Source organism: Simochromis diagramma, unplaced genomic scaffold, assembly GCF_900408965.1.
Source record: "Simochromis diagramma unplaced genomic scaffold, fSimDia1.1 OVJJ01000363.1, whole genome shotgun sequence".
In the NCBI taxonomy this organism is placed as follows: domain Eukaryota; kingdom Metazoa; phylum Chordata; class Actinopteri; order Cichliformes; family Cichlidae; genus Simochromis; species Simochromis diagramma.
The window spans coordinates 88,198-108,695 of NW_024386745.1; the positions used below are offsets into that span (position 1 = coordinate 88,198).

General features: G+C 43.4%; 1 protein-coding gene and 1 long non-coding RNA gene across 2 annotated transcripts in view; both read right to left on the reverse strand.

Moving 5' to 3' along the window:
• LOC120724531 (alpha-2-macroglobulin-like) overlaps positions 1-20,145 on the reverse strand; it is a gene marked incomplete at its 3' end in the record, with an annotated part of 33,014 nt that extends 12,869 nt beyond the window's left edge. Inside the window, exons 1-20 of the mRNA XM_040016795.1 lie at positions 20,037-20,145; positions 19,617-19,764; positions 19,357-19,537; positions 19,106-19,259; positions 15,977-16,029; positions 15,851-15,871; positions 15,136-15,301; positions 14,977-15,061; positions 14,733-14,880; positions 7,267-7,384; positions 7,064-7,173; positions 6,800-6,967; positions 6,338-6,565; positions 3,503-3,566; positions 3,263-3,408; positions 2,708-2,857; positions 1,712-1,855; positions 1,485-1,605; positions 1,252-1,387; positions 150-375 (exon numbers count right to left, since the gene is read on the reverse strand). Of these exons, the coding sequence (XP_039872729.1) occupies positions 150-375; positions 1,252-1,387; positions 1,485-1,605; positions 1,712-1,855; positions 2,708-2,857; positions 3,263-3,408; positions 3,503-3,566; positions 6,338-6,565; positions 6,800-6,967; positions 7,064-7,173; positions 7,267-7,384; positions 14,733-14,880; positions 14,977-15,061; positions 15,136-15,301; positions 15,851-15,871; positions 15,977-16,029; positions 19,106-19,259; positions 19,357-19,537; positions 19,617-19,696 (2,499 nt within the window). The remainder of the gene's footprint in view (positions 1-149; positions 376-1,251; positions 1,388-1,484; positions 1,606-1,711; positions 1,856-2,707; positions 2,858-3,262; positions 3,409-3,502; positions 3,567-6,337; positions 6,566-6,799; positions 6,968-7,063; positions 7,174-7,266; positions 7,385-14,732; positions 14,881-14,976; positions 15,062-15,135; positions 15,302-15,850; positions 15,872-15,976; positions 16,030-19,105; positions 19,260-19,356; positions 19,538-19,616; positions 19,765-20,036) is intronic.
• LOC120724779 lies at positions 17,423-19,099 on the reverse strand. The gene is made up of 2 exons (XR_005694003.1): positions 18,970-19,099; positions 17,423-17,702 (listed from the first exon to the last, which is right to left on the reverse strand). It is a non-coding gene; the product is annotated as an uncharacterized LOC120724779 (long non-coding RNA).
• Positions 20,146-20,498: the final 353 nt, after the last annotated feature.

The following is a 20,498-nucleotide window of genomic DNA, read 5'->3' on the forward strand; positions in this document are numbered from 1 at the left end:
TGCATCCTGCATGGTTATATTGCAGAAAAAATATTTTCTATTGTATTTTAATAACTATGATATAAATTTTGCTTAGAAAGTCATCTTTTCAGTATGGTTTTCCTTGGCTATGAACAGACATGTATCTAAACACTTTAATCATTCATTACCATGATGCAGCTGGTCAGGTAGTTAAAGACAGTCGCCCTCAGTTCAAAGTGCTCCCCCCGGATGATGGAGTAGGGCATGGTGAGTTCAAGGAAGAAAGGTTGGAAGACTTTCATTTCTTTACGAGGAGCCAAACCAAAACCCTGAGAGGACAAACAGAAAGCCTCCGTCTCCCAGGTGGTGATGGTGTCTGGGACAGTCAGGGACACGCCCCTTTTTCCATCGTCTCTGAAGCAGCAGATACACACAAACACATTCTGTAACATAATCAAACATGTTTTTATGTCTGTAAATTACTTGTATATCATAGTTACATCCTGCAGTGTGAATTACTTGTATTTGTTGCATTGACAAAGTAAAAGAGCTCCACGTTGCTGATGACAGTGAAATAATATTGTCAATAGAAAATTGTACTCAGTAGTCAGTATAATCTTTTAATAATATAAGTTTACATATGGTAGTGATAGGATGTGCGATGCTTAATAGTCTGCAAAAGCTTTGCGTGCATTCCAGAGTGCTCTGGCTTTCACACCCACATCCTGGGAGCGTGGGAGAGGTCGTACCTCGTCTTATTGTTTTACTGTAGGATAAACGTAGCTATGTCACTCCCTTTTTTACATACAGATGAACTGTTGGATTTTCGTTTAAGTTTACGGGGTCACACTCTGACACACACATGCACACACACACACACACATATACACCTCCACATTCCAATGTAAGGAACAAACGCCCACTGATGTATAAATAAAGACCAGGGCAGTCTCAGAGCTGCGAGTCTCTGAGCCCTCACTCTCTCGTGCGAGCGCTCTGGTGACTGCCCTTGCTAGCAAGAAAACCTGTGTGTTTCTCCTCTCTGATTCTCTGCTGAAGAAGTGTTTTAGAATACATCTCTAACAAACATATCCCACAAAACTTTAAATATGACAAAACATCAGCCTGAAGCATCAAAACATGCTTAAGAAAAAACTCACAATTATTCTATTTTCATGTTTTTCATGTGTGCAAATCCACAGCAGAAAGTTCACATGGGTTTCTAAATGTGATCGTATAAACTTTTTAAAAATGTAATATGCACCAGATCTCTTCACAACAGATGCTTACCCAACTTCCACCAGATCCCAGATCCACGTCTCAGGGAAGAAAGAGCGAGCTGTCACTATTGGTGCAGCTTCAGGAGGAAGATGCCCAGCAGATCCCAGACCAGGACCAGAAGAATCACTATGATCAGTAACCATATCTAAAGAAAAGAAAGGAAAATAATTACTGGTTTTCTTTTTGGTGAATACAAAGAAAATTTGTATCAAAAACACAACGCAAACAAGCAAATGAGTCACCGTAGGAGACAAGATAGTTATAATGGTAGACACCAGGGCCATCATGGTAGACTTTTCCTTTGAACTTGAGGCATGAAGGCAATCGAATAAGCAAGTTTGTCGCCATCTTCAGTCCGACATTCTAGATATTTCAGCAGCACACAAAGATCAGCAAAAACTGGTGCAACAACAAAAACTATTGTATTTACGTTATGTTTGACGGACTCACAGGTATACTTGTATGATACCTGGAAAACTGCATAGGCGTCATTTTGCTCTTGACTGGGGTACGGCAAAACATATCTTTTTGGTCTCACATTAAGGCAGTCTGTAGCATCATCAACCTCATACGGGATACCTGAGGATTTCTTGAGTGGGAGCAAGTCAAATATCTGAAAAGAAAAGTGCAGTTCAGCAAAACCTCCAAACATTTTTAGTCCTATGAAGTTTTGACTGATCTATCATGATCATGGTCACATTTGGTCCACATATTTGTTAAACTCTTAAATGAAGTACTGGTGTAAATATTAGAACCGATTAGGTTCAAATGAACTGCTAGTTTACCTAAGAAGGGTTCTTAAAAGATAAATAAATAAAAATGATGGAGTCAGCAGTAAGCCTCCACAGATATGAGGTGTTGTAGTTGAGGGATCTTACAGAAGTTGTCCAATTTCTCTATAAACTGTTCCTTCTTAGTGATTTATATGGTAAGTGTTCTCCATTTGAAACTGTCTCTGTAGCTCCTTTACCTCACCAAGTCTCACTTTTTTCAAGTTTTGCTGTATGTTTAACATCAACAAACACTCGTGTATTTGAGCAGTTTTGATGTAAAGTTGAAGTCGTCTCAATAAAGCAGACACTGACTGGCAGGTGATACACTTACAGATTGTTGCATGGTTGAATTATTTGCTAAAAAAAAGTCATGATCCTGGATTTATCTCCATTTTGAAATATTAATTTGCCCAAAGGGAATTAATTTTATAAGATTAAAATATTGCTGTCTGCAACCACATGAGCAACAAGCACGGTACTTACTTACTAGTAATAGTAGTAATAACACTAGTTTGCTTTAAGACAAACTCAGCATTTGACTGTTTAAAACAGTTGAATGTACGACTACCCAAAGAATACTTATCAGGACACAAGTACCAGAGCAAAGGCCTGAGCTGTTGGTAACTCACGACACTACGGGCTCTGGAAATAAGGGATGTGTCCACCTCACTGGTGTTATTATCAGCAGTTACCTTATCTGCATCCAGAGTCTTCCCAGGCTCCTTGATGAGAACGCTCTTGTCGATGGCGCTCACACCACACAGAGAACGTGGCAGGGCCGTCACCTGCATGTTGGTCTCTTCACCTGGGACGGCTGAAGACGGTGAAAACTCCACTGACACCTGACACACACAAAACACCCGTAGAAGTTACTGTGATGAGTCCCCACTCACTGCTGGCTAAATGTGCTGCTTCACTGTGGTGAGTGACAAATCATGAGTCCCATGAGATGGCTGCACACTACATTGGACACTGTATGAATCTGTGTCAGTGTTAGATAGGTAGGACTTGCATCATCATTGAAAAAGTGCTTGTATAAATGGGAGTGAGCGGGTCATGAGGTCATATAAAGAAGCAATTTGAGTCCTCAGGTAGAGTAGAAACAGCTGTGCAACAACCAGTCCACAACAACCAGTATATGCTAGAAATCCTCAGGTGATTTAGCCAACTGAATTTGACTTTGATTTGAACGACATGGCATGACTGCAGACACCAAACACACAGCACACCTCTAGAATTACACTCACCTTGTTGCTGAAGCATTTGTCAGTAGAGAAGTCAGCACTGTGGGCAATTACATCCTCACTTGGCAGGACGGCATAAGCCACAACCTGGAACTCTGGAGCCATCTCAGGAGACACTCTGACTTTAAAGGACACCTGGCCCTCATTCACTGAAACACAGGTCCAAACATGCATCCACAGATCAACAAAACAGACCAACGTCAATGCTTGGCTGTGGCATTTGTGGAAATATGGGAATTTTACCCGATCTGTCTTGCACTTCAACCTGTTTTTGTCCTTGCATGGTGACAGCTCCTCTGGACAACACCTGGAAGACAGAAATCATTTAAAAACAAGAATGAACTAGCACTGATATCTGTGGACATCACTACCAGTGAAAGGTTTTGACACCTTTTAATTCAATGTGTTTGAATTAAAAGGTTAAGAGACATCCAGATTCAAGGGGAAGCAAATTTGGATGTCATCAGCATAACAATGAAAGGGAATGTTGTATTTCTTAAATATAGGAATAAAAATAAAAAAGGCAGCGTGTATGAGGAGAACAGAGCTGGACCCCAAACAGAGCCCTGTGGCACACCACAACACACAGGGGCAGAGGAAGAGGGGTATTGCCCAATAGCAACAAAACATGAGCTCTCTGACAGGTTTGATTTAAACCATGATAAAACTGAGCCTTTAAGACCAACAACGTGCTTGAGTCTCCATAAGAGAATGTTGTGATCAGCTGTGTCAAAGGTAGCAGTCAGATCTAAAAGGACTAAAACAACAGAACAACCTGAGTCTACAGTTATAAGAAGATCATTAAAAACTCGTAAAAGTGCAGTCTCAGGACGAGATTTAAAACCAGACTGGAATGCTTCACAAATGCCACAAACATCTAAAAAGGTCGGACGTTGCTTGAAAACAACTTTTGCCAAAATTGCGGACATAAAAGAAAGTTTAGAAATTGGCCTGAAGTTAGAAAGAACATTGGGATCAAGATTTTTCTTCTTAACCCTTTAAGACCTACCATAGAACCAAGTCCGCCAGAGCTTATATTATATTTTTACATGCTGTAGTGCCATTTTTGGGAGCATTCCAAGTTGATATACATCAATACAACCATTATAGCATAGTAATTACATAAATTGCAAAAAAGTGCAATTAACTAAAAAAAAATTTGAAAATTGTTTTTGTTTTTTTTAACATATATTTCTAGTTAGAGAAATTTAAGAGGCTTATCCCTCAAAACTGTAAATACAAAAAAGTTGCACAAACTAGTTTCCCACCACAGGAAATATATTTTGTGAGTGTGACTATGAGTGTCTTCATAGTTTTATTTTTGAAATACACCAATTTTCATATACTGCAGGAAAAAACGAAAATAAATATTATGAAAAAACTTATGAAAAAACTTATGAAAGAATTATGAAAATAACAGCATAAGCATCAAAATAAACTATTTCCAGCAGTGCAATATGAGCCCTCAGCATCCCAGAAACGACACAGAAAGTCATGAAGTCAAACATAACTTTTAAAAACACCAGTATAGGCTCATGAGGCCTTGATGGTAAAAAACTACATTTCCGCAAAATGACATCACTTCCGGTTTCGGGCAGGTCATGGTGGACATGCGATAGTTCACGCTGATGGACGTAGGAAGTGTTACAAACAGCTGATTGGATCGGCAAAGCGTGTTTCTGGAATATTATGTTTTTGTTGCTGCAAGTGCTTTTTATGCAGTTTTTGCAAAGCTATATGTGGAAGGAAACCGTGACCTAGGACAAGCTGATGGCATAAGATGTAAGTACAACTCCTCCGGTTTCATATGCAAAAAAATGATTGCGCTAGCTCACGTGGTTGCAGAGCTACCGGGATTTAAAAATAGTTACGCAAAATGGAGCGTGTCCGCTCCGACTGGGTTTAAAGGGTTAATAATGCCTCTGATGTCTTTTTTGTTGTGAGATTTGAAGATTCGTGTGCTGAGGTGTTTTTTCTGTTCTCAAACCGATCTCCCTTTAAGGGCTCAGTCTGGGTGGGTCTTTTTTCTCCTCGTCTTTCCTCGTGTAAAATGGTAAATGGCCTGTATTTGTATAGCGCTTTTACTAGTCCACTAAGGACCCCAAAGCGCTTTTCACATTCAGTCATCCGCCCATTCACACAATAGTGGAGGCAAACTACAGTTGTAGCCAAAGCTGCCCTGGGGCGCACTGACAGAAGCGAGGCTGCTTTGTTGCACCATCGGCCACTCTTGAATACTGTTGACGGACTACTGCATATAAAACTGTTCAGTTAATACTAATTTATATTAGTTGATATAAGGACAAAGATAATGTAAATATGGTTATTTTTTCATGTTATATTAATGGCTTTATGTTACTTAAGAGAACTGCAATCTATACATCACTGATTGGCTAGCAAGCCTTTTGTGGGATGGATTAGTAGTGTCCTGGGCGGGTCGTTTTTCTCCTCATCTTTCCTCGTGTATTGTGTATTTCCACTGTTCTACCTCTTCTGACCTGTCGTCCCCATGTGATGTTTGTGCAATGTATGTATGGCTGGAAGGGTAAGATGGCGCTGGAGTGCTGGCAGCCTTTAACCCAATTTCCTTCTGGGTCAATAAAGGTCATCAATCAATCAGTCAAAAGTGCAGGGGACACAGGAAAAGCACAATAACTATAATGAGGGCTAAAATACAAACAACTTTAACTGAGAGCAGAACCCAGATGACTAAAACTAAGAAGGCCTTAGAATTTAAATACTTAACAGAGAGAGAAAACTAAGGATATCATGAACAAAGGACCAAACACTGAGGCTAATTACTAAGCTGACAGAAAATAATGAGGGACAAAGCACAGGGACCAGACATGAAGTCTGTGATTCAGGAGACAGACGCCCTCCCTAGTTTTACGTTTTGATAAACCATATAGTTTGGGCTGAATCAGTATTTATGCTGAAATAGATCGAAGCTGCTGGATTCTAATGATGGACTGAGAGTGTCTTCTTCAGTTAGGATGGGTTTTACAACAGTAGTTTTTTAGCAAACACACAAAAAGTCTGGTCATGTTCAACTTTGTAGTAAACCCAGAGATAACTCACCAGATAAATGACATCCACAGACCCCGGAGACTCTCCCACTATAGTGTAGTTGACTGATATGTCTTCTTCTTCATCACAGGGAAGTGATTTATCCTTCTTCTGTACCTCTAGAGAGCTGATTGTTTTAATATCAGGAGAAGACGGCTGGGACATGGATAATGTGTGAACTCCCCTGTCATAGTATGCAGTTCTGTATCCTGGGTAGCCCAGTGTTGGTGTCAGGCTTGCCTAGTTGGGGATAGGAAACAAAAATTTAAAAACTTGATCTACAAATAACATTGGACAACGAGGCTTTATAAGCAAGGCAAAGGTGGAGGAAGATGAGTCATAAACTGTTTCAGGATTGCAGCTTACTACTGTGGGAGGTATTTGGACATTTGCAGCCTATCAGAAACCAATTGTGGCTTCATGCTGCTGTCATGGCTGCATTAAATTACACATTGTTTCAGTGTGTCAGCTCACATGGAGTTGGATATCCTGGTCAAAGTTATCAGTGCTGAAAGAAAATGAGGCCACACCGTTGCTGTCAGTTGTCAGATTTTGTAGTGAGCGTGTTTGCCACATTTCTCCCGTGAACAGGTAGACCGGTGCGTCACAAACTGGTGTATTATTGTGGTACACTGCTCTGACCTGTTGAAAAGCACAATGCTCTATCAATGGAAAATACAAACAATTTAAATGTGCTTTGTACGACAAACTGAGCTGAAAACAACATGTTAGGCTTACTTTTCCTTCCACATTAGATCCCCGTTCCCAAACCTTGGGCACGTTAATGAAAGACACTTTTCCAAGGACGTAAGAAATCGTGACTCTCTTCTCTTGAGGGAGTGAAACACCTGAATGTAAAAACGTTCATGTTACAATCCTGTGAATGCCTTTTTGGTTAAACACACATCGATGTGTAATTTTAAAGAAATAAAAATCCTTACCTGTTCCCTCTTCTTCCACTTTGGCCCTGATATCCAGAACATCATGAAGCACCTTTTGGTCTATTTTAGTAAAAATTGACATGTTGAAGGAAACAGTTGCACAGCCAGTCTTGTCTGCCTGGAAAGAACAATAAAGAAAGAAAATCACTGCTGTGTGCGATATAATCTTACTGGAATAAACCAAAATTAGAATCAAATCTCATTCACAATCGAATCTATAAAATATATTAAATGTTCAAACTAGAGATGGCACGATACCACTTTTTTATGTCCGATACCGATATCATAAATTTGGATATCTGCCGATACCAATATGAATCCGATATAGTGTTTTTAATCAATAAAACTGTTTTTTTAATATCTTGCTGCATTTTGTATAAGTTCAAACTCAAATTTAAATAAACAAAACACTAAAGCTATTCTGTTATATCAGTATGTAAAAAATACACTGCGCCCAAAACATTTCATAGTTCAGCAACACTGATCCTCAACAACATCCTCCCTATTCTGGTATTTTAAAGAGTACTTAGCAGAAATATTAAGCAACCTAACTAATAGGGTTGCAAACTCCCAGCAAAAGAAAAATAGGGAACCACCCCCCACCCTCCACCTCATGGTGCTTAATCGACGTAATCAACTTTAGCTTGATGCAGGGTGAAAGAAAATACACAGAAATAAATTATTTTTCAAGAATAATTAAATAGATTCAACATCTTTCTTCAACAGAACTGCAGACTGCACAGATGGTATCTTCCTAAAGGAAAAAAAAAGTACTATAGCTTACTAGTGTGTACTATGTCAGGGTTCCTGGGTCGTTGACCCAGTGATTTCAGTTTGTTCATGTTCAGTTTAGTTCGCCACATTAATGTTCTCACTTCCTGTTTTTTCCCCGTGTCAGCTTGTCTCTCGTGTCATTAGTCAGATTATGTTCAGCCCTGTACTCACCTGTTTCCAATCATTGTCATCATTCAACCTGTGTATTTAAGTTCCTCGGTTTCACCAGTTCTTTGTCGTGTCATTGATGTTACGTTGTCCTTCCCGTGTGTTCCCTCAGTTCAGTCAGCCGTTCAGTTGTCTAGCCAGTCAGTGTCCGTTCACCCTCTGTTCACCCACTCCCTATAATAAACCTTCACCTACCTGCCAGTCCTGCGTTTGGGTTCCTTCTTCCTCGCCTCCACACAACGCCTGACAGAATGACACGACCCGTGCCACGAAGACACGATTGGAACCCAGCGGACTCGGACCTCTACGAGCGGCAGGAGGTAGCGCTCTCCTTGTGGGCGGAAAAGCTCAAGGAGAAACAGCGGCTCTTCGCGGAGCGAGAGCACATCTTCGAGGGTACTCGCCTGGCTCTGGGCGGACCTCGGAGACACCGCGTTCTCCCACCTGCTGCCTCACCTGCACCGGAGCGTCTGCCGCGGAGAGTGGACGTTTCGCGCTGCGCTTCAGCGGCTCCCTCTCTCGCGAGTCCGCTCCTCGCTCACACATCACCTGCCTCATTCACCGGACCTTCACTCTCGCCACGGCACAGCGGCTCCGCCTCCCACCTCGGCTCAACAGAGGTTCCCGTGCCAGAGGCTCGGACGTGTACCCCGCCCGCTTCCTCCTCCCGGAGAAAGCGGCGCACACGCCGCCATAAAATGGACTATTTCCAGCAATTCCTGGTGGTGAGTTCCAGTGACTGTTTTCCACCCTCATTTGACTCTCCACTTAAAACCAATAATAAACCCATATCTCATTCATGGGATGTTTCCCTCCTGGAGGATTCTGTGGACTGGGAAGATTTGTTCTGCTCTGCTCCCCCCAAGACTGTAAATAGTGGTGACAGAAGGACCAGCATAATCCCTGAGAAACTTGGCAGATTCACCCACCCAGTCATTATTTCCACCCCTATCAGTCAGCCTACACCCAAACCTGTGCCAGCTCCTGGGACGAGGGCAGCTGTGACCCAGTCTACCTCCACACCCGCTTCTGTTTCTCGGGTGGGGGTGACTGGTGTCCAGCCACCTCCCGTGCCTGTCCCAGCGCCCAGGCTGAGGGCAGCCAGAACCCAGCCAGACCTCCCTAGAGGCTTGGAAGAGCTAACCGGTTCACCTGCTACCTCACCACTTCATCCACCTCCTGACCCAGCCTTTCACGCCCTCGCACTATCCCTAGTTAGATTAGCTGAACTGTCCCCTGCCCAGGCACCAGCCTTACTAGCCCAAGCTGTAATTTTATCTCCGTCACTAGCTCAGTCTGTAGCTCAGCCATTAGCCACACCAACCTCAGCTCCGTCGTCAGCCTCGCCTACCTCTGTTCATCCCTTAGCATCTCCACTCCAGTCAGTTCCCTCACCTGCTGTTCAGCTTCCACTCCAGTCAGTTCCCTCACCTGCTGTTCAGCCTTCACTCCAGCCCCCTGTACTTCCGTCTCCTGTCCTCCAGTCCCCTCCAGTCCAGTCCGTAGTCCAGTCAGTCCAGTCTGCCCCTGTCCAGTCTGTAGTCCAGTCAGTCCAGTCTGCCCCGGTCCAGTCTGTAGTCCAGTCAGTCCAGTCTGCAGTCCAGTCAGTCCAGTCTGCTCCTGCTCAGTCTGTAGTCCAGTCGCCTCCTGCTCAGTCTGTAGTCCAGTCGCCTCCTGTCTCCCAGTCGCCCGTCTACCATCCTGTTCAGTTCCCGGACCTGCAGCCACAGCACCCAGAGCCAGCTGTGAGCTCTCCTGCTCCTCAGCCAGGGGTTTCCGCACCCGCTGGCCCGGCCGCTCCTCAGCCAGGGGTCTCCGCACCCGCTGGCCCGGCCGCTCCTCAGCCAGGGGCTTCCGCACCCGCTGGCCCTGCCTGTCTCCAGCCAGAGGCTTCCGCGCCTACTGGCCCTGCCTCGGCCTCGGCCTCAGCTTCGCCTGGTCCGGCCTCGGCCTCAGCGTCTGCTTCGCCTGGTCCGGCCTCGGCCTCAGCGTCTGCTTCGCCTGGTCCGGCCTCGGCCTCAGCTTCGCCTTCCTCGCGGCTGCCCACCGGAACAGTCTCATCTCGACCGCCGCGGCCGCCCACCGGACCGGCTCAGTGGTCACCGCCACCTACCTCGCGGCCGCCTGAACCTGAACCGTCTCGTCTTGGCCACGGGCCATGTGGCCGCCCACCGGATCGACTTCGGCGTCACTGCCGGCAACTTGGCCGCCCGCCTGAACTGTTTGGGCTCAGCCACTGGCCGCGTGGCCGCCCGCCTGAACTGTCTCTGTTTGAACTCCGTCCCTCCGTCCTGGGCCCCCTCCGCCCGCCCTGGTCTGGTTTTCCTTTCTTTCGGCCGTTGACGGGGGGGGGTACTGTCAGGGTCCCTGGGTCGTTGACCCAGTGATATCAGTTTGTTCACGTTCAGTTTAGTTCGCCACATTAATGTTCTCACTTCCTGTTTTTTCCCCGTGTCAGCTTGTCTCTCGTGTCATTAGTCAGATTATGTTCAGCCCTGTACTCACCTGTTTCCAATCATTGTCATCATTCAACCTGTGTATTTAAGTTCCTCGGTTTCACCAGTTCTTTGTCGTGTCATTGATGTTACGTTGTCCTTCCCGTGTGTTCCCTCAGTTCAGTCAGCCGTTCAGTTGTCTAGCCAGTCAGTGTCCATTCACCATCTGTTCACCCACTCCCTATAATAAACCTTCACCTACCTGCCAGTCCTGCGTTTGGGTTCCTTCTTCCTCACCTCCACACAACACCTGACATATTAGACTTAACAGTTACTATATACAGTAACGGACTTCTATACATTTTTAGATTAAAACTTTGGGTGTAATATTCAGATAATTATTTATTAAAAGCTAGACATTTTAAAAGAGAATAAGAAAGAAAAGTATGTCTTTGTGCCCCCTTTCCCTGTTCATGCCCTATCGGCCCCCCTGGCTAAACTTTGTTAGATCCGCCCCTGCACAGTTACCAGCTGTCAGCTGCGTAGAAAAAGATCCTGGTGTAGAAAGTAATATTAAAGTAATATTAAATAAAATAATATTAAAGATAAGTAATATTAAATAAAATTAAATAAATTCTAATAACAGCTTATCAAGCTTAAACGTGCTGCTGCTGTTCAGCCGCTGGTTTCCTCTTTCTGGTGCAAAGTGGGCCAAAAACAAAGAAGAGAGACGATCAGCTGATCATTGATCAGTTTCATGTAGCAGCAGGAGAGGGAGGGAGGCAGTCGCTCCATATATCGGTTGTTAAGCTTAACGCTGGAATGCTTTACAAACATTCAGAGATGAACTTACACACTTGCTTTACTTCTCTCTGGGATCACTTTCTCGGAGATGAAATGCTGGTGAGGCTACAAATACACACAGCCGCTCTATCACGTGATGCACACTGCTCCGACATGCTTCGGTTATGAGCCGATTTACGCCGTGTCACAACTTTTGTGAGGTGCTTTTTTGATATTTAATGGATCGGGTTACATTTTTTATTTCTCTCCGATATCCAGTAATTTAGGTCAGTATCGGACCGATACCGATACGTAATATCGGATTGGTCCATCTCTAGTTCAAACTATGATGAGTCATGAAAGACTTGAGCTCATTTAGAATTTGATGAAAGCAATATGGTTTAAAAATGCAGGGTGGGGGGACAAAAGTCTGGAGGGGTCATTTGTACTAAACATAAACAGCTGAAGGAACATTTTGCAACTGATTATGTTACCTGGCAACAGATCATTCAGATAAATGTGTATAAAAAGATCATCATAGAGAGACAGAGTTTCTCACAAATACAGATGGGTGGAGGTTTACAAATCTGCAAAAGACTGTGTCTACAAATTGTAGAACAATGACAGAATAATTTTATTAATGTAAAATTATCAAGACGGGGAATATCTCATCATCTGCAGCGCATAATGTCATCAAAACGTGCAAAGGATAAGGCTGAAATCCACTATCAGATGGCTGCAGTCTCCAGGTCCTCGGGCAGCAATGCATGAAAAACTGTCGTCATTCTGCCACTCAGATCACTGCATGGCCTCAGGAACACTTCCACAAATCAATATCTGCACACAAAGTTCACCATGCCACCCACAAACGCAGGTTAAAGCTCCATTGCGCAAAGAAGTCAAATGTGAATGTGAACTGGAAACGCTGTATTCTTTTCTGGGCAAAAGCTCAATTAAAACGACAAAAACTGCTCTGTGCCCAGATGATTCAGAATGTGAAATTGTTTTTGGAAAACACAGACGCCGTATCCTCCACAACATCCTAAACATCCTGTCGAGCTGGGCCTGTATAGCAGTATGATGGCATCACCTCACAAAACCACTGTATCGTTTAAATTTCCCAGCAGCATCTCATTTACATCCTCAAAATCTCAGTACTACCATATATATTTTATACAGTACTGTGAAAAAAACTTCACCCACTACCTTTTTGTGTGTTTGTTTGTTGGCCTCCAACTAAACAAACCTTCTTGGGAATTTTTAAATGGTAAATGGCCTGTATTTGTATAGTGCTCTACTAGTCCCTAAGGACCCCAAAGCGCTTTACACATCCAGTCATCCACACACTGGTGATGGCAGCTACATTGTAGCCACAGCCACCCTGGGGCACACTGACAGAGGCGGTTCTGCCGGACACTGGTGCCACCGGGCCCTCTGACCACCACCAGTAGGCAACGGGTGAAGTGTCTTGCCCAAGGACACAACAACCGAAACTGTCCAAGCTGGGGCTCGAACCGGTAACCTTCCCATTACAAGGCGAACTCCCAACTCATGAGCCACGATCGCCCCATTTCAAAATGGGCTTGAGCAGTTTGTGTTGAGACTTTGGCAGCTTTTACATTCATTTCCAGTTCAGTTCGATCAGGCACTTTATGTTGACCTATGAACCATCCAAGTACAACAAGGACACCTGCCTCAAGGGATTATTGTTTCTACACATAACAGACAACTTAGCAAAGTAACAGTTTGAACTTTTATCCCATTGTCGATCCATCTTTTACTCCCATTTCCTTCTTTGAATCTAAAACAAACGCCAACAACAGCGGGGCTTGAACTCATGAAAGCTTGCCTGAGAGAGTTCAGGTTGCATTTCCATTTGTGTTTGCATGTTTCAGTAAACCACTGTAGCTATTTCCGCCACTTTTCAGTTATTTATTTGTAACAAATGTTTGTAATAATGTATGATTTTTGTTCCACTTCCCACGTGTGCACCACTTTGTGTTGGTCTTTCACGTGGAATTCCAATCAAATTGATTCATGTTTGTGGCTGTAATGTGACAAAATGTGGAAAACTTCAAGGGGGCCGAATACTTTTGAAAGCCACTGTATTGAGACTCGACTGTACACTGTGTTCGTGTTTTCCTCTGGAACAATAAGCTCCGTTGGAGCAGCCTTTCAACGCCTCTCTCTGTCTCTCAAAAAGTCGACCCAGACAACAAAGTAAAGCGATTTTTCAGCTACGAGCCCGACATGAAACCCGACGTATCAGCCAGAGGTCCCTTTACTACGGTTCGGAGCCGCGGACCTGTTTTATATACTCGCGGAATAGTTTTCTATACGAGATCACTGCAGAAAGTGCAGCCTTACCTAATGTCCACCTACTGTTACTCATTTATATTAAGATTTAAACATCTAGTTGGTGTTGGTGTGGAGAGTAACCTTCAGTAACAGTAATAAAACACACAGAAATAGTAGTGGAATACACTTTAACCTTCCCAACACTGAGCAGTAACTCAGTAAATCAGTCTAAATTGTTCAAACTTTTAACAGGAGCTGAATCTTTGATGTGTGTATGTTGCGCTCTAAAAGTAGTTATAAAACTTACATTTTTCTGAATTGTTGGGAAAATCTTTAAAGACTATTCTTATTTAATTGTGTTTTGTTTTTGGACACATTTCTAGTTCATTCTTGTAGTTTACTGGCTCCAGGAGGTCAGAGTTCAGACGTGTGATGTCATGAGGATGTCGTGAGGGAGCGATGTTTTGCTGATGATATGCTATGCTGCCTGTAAACTCCAACCCTGAACTGAGGAGAATAAAGTTGCAAGAAAAAGGAGAATGGAGTCATGTCTCTCTGAGGGTGCAACATGTATATTCGTTCAGCTTGTTTAGGTGTCCCAGTCTGATCAGAGTATTTTTGAAGTTCTTAGATTTCTCACAGAAGTTGTATTCTTTTGTGTGACAGACATAATGAGACACACCACTTGCTTTAGCCCTACCAGTAAAGCTAATCATCTAGCAGATATTAGAAACACCAACACAACCTATGCAGCCTTTTAGGCACAACAATAACCACTTCACCCCTTTGGAGCTGACACGTCCGTCCAAGAAAGATGAGATATCACTAAAAATTCAAATCCGTGGATGAAAGTATGAGATGATGAACTGTAGGGAAATAAAGTAAAGAGGACACACGGCGCCAGTTCAGCTGGGTAGAGCAGGCAACCCGTTTGCTGTAATGCTAATGCAGGGGCCTAAATGTACCCAAAGTATCAGGGAAAAAAGAGAAATGAAGCCATAACTGTACCTGCTTTGTCTCTGTGTGGCAGGGCGCACTTATCTGAAATTGGGCCAAATCATCCTCACTGTGCACCAATATACCCTGGAAAAAGTACCTAGTAGGTCTGCACACATTGACTGTAACACGTCCTGGTACAGGCTGTCCATACGTGTACCTGTTTAAATAAAAATAAGTAAACATTATGAGTCATTTACTCTCCAAACTCCAGATTTTACAACACATAATTTGTCCTGAAAGAACTTTTCCTTACTTTGCACACACTTTAGCTTCAATGTCTTCCTGCCCAATACTCACTTCTTCAGATATATTTACTGTCACATCAAATTTGGGTAAAACTGGGGGAAATATGAATGTCAGCATTTGCACTCCGTTACAACAAAGAATTTAAGAATAAATAAGACTGACTTACCATATTTCTCCACTTTGAAGTTGTGAGATATTTTCCTCTCACCCACTGACACAATGATCTGGTACGGTCCCTCACGGGCCTCAGTGTCCAAGGAGTAAGAAAGCTGCAGTATTCTGCTATTGGATGCTTCATTTAGCCACTGTCCAATCCTGTTACTGTGAGGATCCTGTTAAATCAGGTGACAGTGGCAGCTACTACACAGGTGTAAGTACAGTACCAACTAGATTCTTTATTTTCCTTTTCAACAACATTAGAGCTAAAACTGGACAATATAAATTTAGGGGGACATAAAGATGTCCTGTCTTCATCTGTAGCCAGCTTTGTCCCCTTCTAGATGTGAAGCACTTGTTTATAAATATTTAAAAATTAAGTGATATAAAGAAACCTAAGCTGTAATGACAGGGAAGCTGTGGCTGTGTTTGTGGAGTAATTAAATCAAAATTATTATTTTGATTTAATCACTGTCATTTTATTTTCACATGTGGGGCATCAAGTGACAGAACAGACCCCTGCACGGTGTGTATTACATACATGCAACCCACTTTGTCCAGTTTTTAAACCTTGCACTGTCAGTAACTTGGAGTAATACTGCAGAAGCAGTGTGTATGCAAGCAGTGAGCAGGGAACCTTCAAGTCTGTCTGACTGCATGTGTTCAGTGTTGTGTTGATGCATTTGCAAGAGAAGGAAAAGCCTTTTCTAGAGGCGCCCTCTTACCTGAAGTTCAATGACATCATACTGAAAGAAAAAGGAAGAAAGACAGGTGGAGTCAAGAAACTGTTGTGTGAATCACTGCATCCAAATTGCAAACAGCATTATTAATAATACTGTTCAAAAACTCACCAGCTGATTGGCAGGTCGCATTTTATTATCCATCGCAACGACTCTGAAATTCACTTTGAGAAAAATTGAGAGGTTACCTCTGTTTCTCTCTTTGTACTTTAAAACAAAGTCACTGCAACTTATCAAACATGGATCTGATTGGTTACCCTACACAGCAAGCCAAGACAGATCTCAGATAATGGACTGACATGTATGAGACATATATATCTAATTTATTGAAATTGAACTGATATTGCTAATTTATATTTTAATTAATGACACCATCCATCCATCCACCTTCATCCGCTTTATCCAAGGCCGGGTCGTGGGGCCAGCAGCCTAAGCAAAGAGGCCCAGACCTCCCTCTCCCCAGCCACCTTCTCCAGCTTATCCAGGGGAACACCAAGGCGTTCCCAGGCCAGCCGAGAGATATAATCTCTCCAGCGTGTCCTGGGTCTGCCCCGGGGCCTCCTCCCGGTGGGACATGCCTGGAACACCTCACCCAGGAGGCGCCCAGGAGGCGCCCAGGAGGCATCCTTGTCAGATGCCCGAACCACCTCAGCTGGCTCCTTTCGATGTGGAGCAGCAGCTGCTCTACTCTGAGCCCCTCCCGCATGGCCGAACTTCTCACCCTATCTCTAAGGGAGAGGCCAGCCACCCTTCAGAGGAAGCTCATTTCTGCCGCTTGTATCCGCGATCTCTTTCTTTCGGTAACTACCCACAGCTCGTGGCCATAGGTGAGGGTAGGTCGACCAGTAAATTGATAACTTCGCTTTTACGCTCAGCTCTCTTTTCACCACGACGGACCGGTGCAGCGTCCACATCACTGCAGCCGCCGCACCAATCCGTCTGTCGATCTCCGGCTCCCTTCTCCCATCACTCGCGAACAAGACCCCGAGATACTTGAACTCCTCCACTTGGGGCAGGAACTCATCCCCGACCCGGAGTGGGCACTCCACCCTTGTCCGGCTGAGAACCATGGCCTCAGATTTGGAGGTGCTGATCCTCATTCCCGCTGCTTCACACTCGGCTGCGAACCGTTCCAGTGCGAGCTGGAGGCCCTCACCCGATGAAGCCAACAGAACCACATCATCCACAAAAAGCAGAGATGAGATTCTGAGGGACACGGTCGAATGCTTTCTCCAACTCCACAAAACACATGTAGACTGGTTGGGCAAACTCCCATGCACCCTCAAGTATCCTTGAGAGGCTAAAGAGCTGGTCCAGTGTTCCGCAACCAGGACAAAAACCGCATTGTTCCTCCTGTATCCGAGGTTCGACTAGCGGACGAACTCTTCTTTCCAGCACCCTGGCATAGACTTTCCCAGGGAGGCTGAGGAGTGTGATCCCCCTGTAGTTGGAACACACCCTCCGGTCTCCCTTCTTAAAGATGGGGACCACCACCCCGGTCTGCAAGTCCAGGGGTACTGCCCCTGATCTCCACGCAACATTGTAATTGTCATTGCGTAATTAATAACACATTTAATTTATTATTTAATTATGTGTTTAATACATTTTGGCACCCGAGGCCCTCCATATTCTTCCTTCACGATTTTTTTGTACTTTGAATTCCAAAGCCATGTTTAAACATATTTATTTTATTGTGAACTATTAAAAATTAAACCATTAAACTTTCACATAAAAAGAATTTGACTCTGAAATAAACTAAGAGTTAAATGGAAAATATAATATGGCCTTTGCCCTTTGGGGGAAGTTGTGCACTCTGAGCATTCTGCATGTTTTATTTCTCATCACTGTGAAATAACTGCATACCATTCGTTGTCAGTAGCTGTCTTTTGCAATGTGAAGTTCTTCATTAGTGTGAACTCAAATATGAAACTTGTGGGATTTTTTTTCCTTTTGTTGTTTTTTAAAATACCATATTTTTCGGACCATAAGGTGCACTGGATTATAAATCGCACTGACGATGAATGGGTCTGAAACGGGTCTGTTTTCATACATAAGGCGTACTGGAATTACAGGGCGCATTAAACGCCTTATAAATTATGCTATGTAACTTTGCACTGTCCACTTTCTGCTGTAACAAAACAAATTTCCGATGTGTGGGACTAATAAAGGTTATCTTATCTTATAATAATGACTAACCTGGTATTGTGGATGGATTATCTCAGTTGTTCTCCTGACTGAAGTTTGGTCCATTTAAAGCATTTTTCCGTGTGATTGCATTCGTCAAAAACCATCGGGAACGTTTATCGAATGGAAAAAAGCTAGCGTTCATCCTCCAGCTTCACTGTGTTTATGTTATGCTAACATAGCTGTGTCGCTAGTGATCACGTAGCACATCATTATATACCAGCTAGCCCAACTTCAGTAATGTTGGAAGTGATAGCAGAGCTTTATGTTTTATTTTTATCCAGAAATCTCTCATTCAGAACATGCTATATCATGTTTAGGTAGCTAGCAAAACCAGCGAGCTAACTTCCTGCTAACTTCTAACTCTGTTAAATTTAATAAATTATGTTTTGATGGATGCCTGGATGTTAAACTTAATTGTTACACCTGGTAAAGCAGCAACACTGATCATTTTATTAAACATGAAAGAATTTAGACAGTTTTTAACTCTCAGTGAGGCTGCAGTGTTCGTTTGACTTTAGGACCTGAAGCAGACGGCGTTTAGGACCCAGATTAGGCCGAGTCCGCGAGGCTTCTGACTCTTCTAGCCGTAATGCTCCAACAATCCATCAAGCGGTGCGGCTTCGTACCTTACCAAAGGCGTACTAAAACATTCTTTGACAGATTTTTGAGCACTGTGTACCACATAAAATCTGTTTGTGGTCAGTAAACACAACCAGAATTTATATATAAGGCACACTGTTGATTTTTGAGAAAAAGAAAGGATTTTAAGTGCGCCTTATAGTCCGGAAAATACAGTAGTTATGTTCAAAGATGGAGTCAGATTTCAAACTTCGAATAAACATCTCGGTCGATCGACCGAATTAAATATTATATTAAATATCTTGAAAAACTTTTGCTATATGAAGCAAACATTTCACATCAATCACTGTATGTGTGTCCAAATTTTGGACCACAAAACTTGTTACACAAATTGGAGATGGTGGAGCAGCTGGCTCATGATGATGGAATTTGAATGAACTACATGTCTTATATAACATAACAGCACATTGCTACCTTTTTGTCCAGGGAGGTAGATGGGTTTGTCTGTTTGGATGAATGTGACGGGATCAGACGCTCGGATCATCACTTTTCTGACTTGTTTGGAGTAAAATGTGTCTCCTCGTACCTCCACCTGAAAATTTTGCACCTCCTTTTGTACCAAAGGAGCCTGAGACAGTGGGATATTTAGATAGTCATTAAAGCCTATAATGCTTACGATAACAACTAACAAACACACTTTGTGTGTGAAAGTGCTGGTTGCCAACCTCAAACTGAACACAGGTTTGAAAGGCCTCATTTGACGTATGCGTGAATAAGGTTGTGTTCTTCTCTCGGGACATCAAAGTGACAGTCATGACCAGAGTCCCACTGGGCTGTCGGAGAGTTGCACAGAATTTGGCCTCAGCTCCAGCTTCAATAACTGCAGGAATGGCCACCAGGTACTGGCTGCATACAGCATCACACATACAGCAGTTACTGCAGTGAACAACTCACACAGACAAAAACACGCTGAAGACAAACTCACGGTTCAGCCACCGCTTGATCCACATGCATCCAGCTCAGGAGGACACACAGAGTGCAGCTCAGGATCCAGAGACGGTCCATGACTGGTTGTGATCGTTCTCAGTGTCAGCTTCGGCTAAATATCGGCTGATCGTCCCCACCCACATACACTGTAACAGCCACGTGTTTGAAACGCACTCATGTACTCTGATCTCCACAAAGTCAATCACTTACACATTTACAAAATCCCAATCCTGCTTTCAGCACTGAACACTAAACTATAGACAACAGTAAAGTTTGTCATTCAGTGTAAAACATTACAGTAACATACAGTGCTCCGAGGTGATGTTTCTAAATCAGCTCAGAGTTTAATTTGGCTGTTACAAAAAGTTATTTCTGTTCCGAATGTGCCTGTTTTACTTAATAATGTGCATTTTCTTACCGTCAGTGCTGGGATATCCCACTGTAGTGTGTAACTACTGATATTCTCTAAAATCACTGGGCGTTACAGTAAGTGTAGCCACCAACAGTGCCCTTTACCCAGCGTGGGATGTCTGACTGCCATGTTTGTGACGTTATTTCTCAGGAAAGACTAAACAAACGTTTGTGTAGTGATAACAGGCTCAAACACAACTGGTGGATTCATCAGTGATGTCACAGACTGCTATATTTGCTTAAAAGACAAAAATCACAATGTTTCTGTCCAAATTAAAAATGAAACATGTTAACCAGCTTTTGTTGCACTTTAGTAAACAACACAGATCAAACTTCAGCCCACTGAAATAACTGCAGTGACAGTCACACTGCTGAGTGTGGATGGATTTCTGGTCTGGTTTTTAAACTGTAACATTGCTGAGAATGAGTCATTATGTCTGACCCTCTGGACCCAGCAGTATTACCCCAT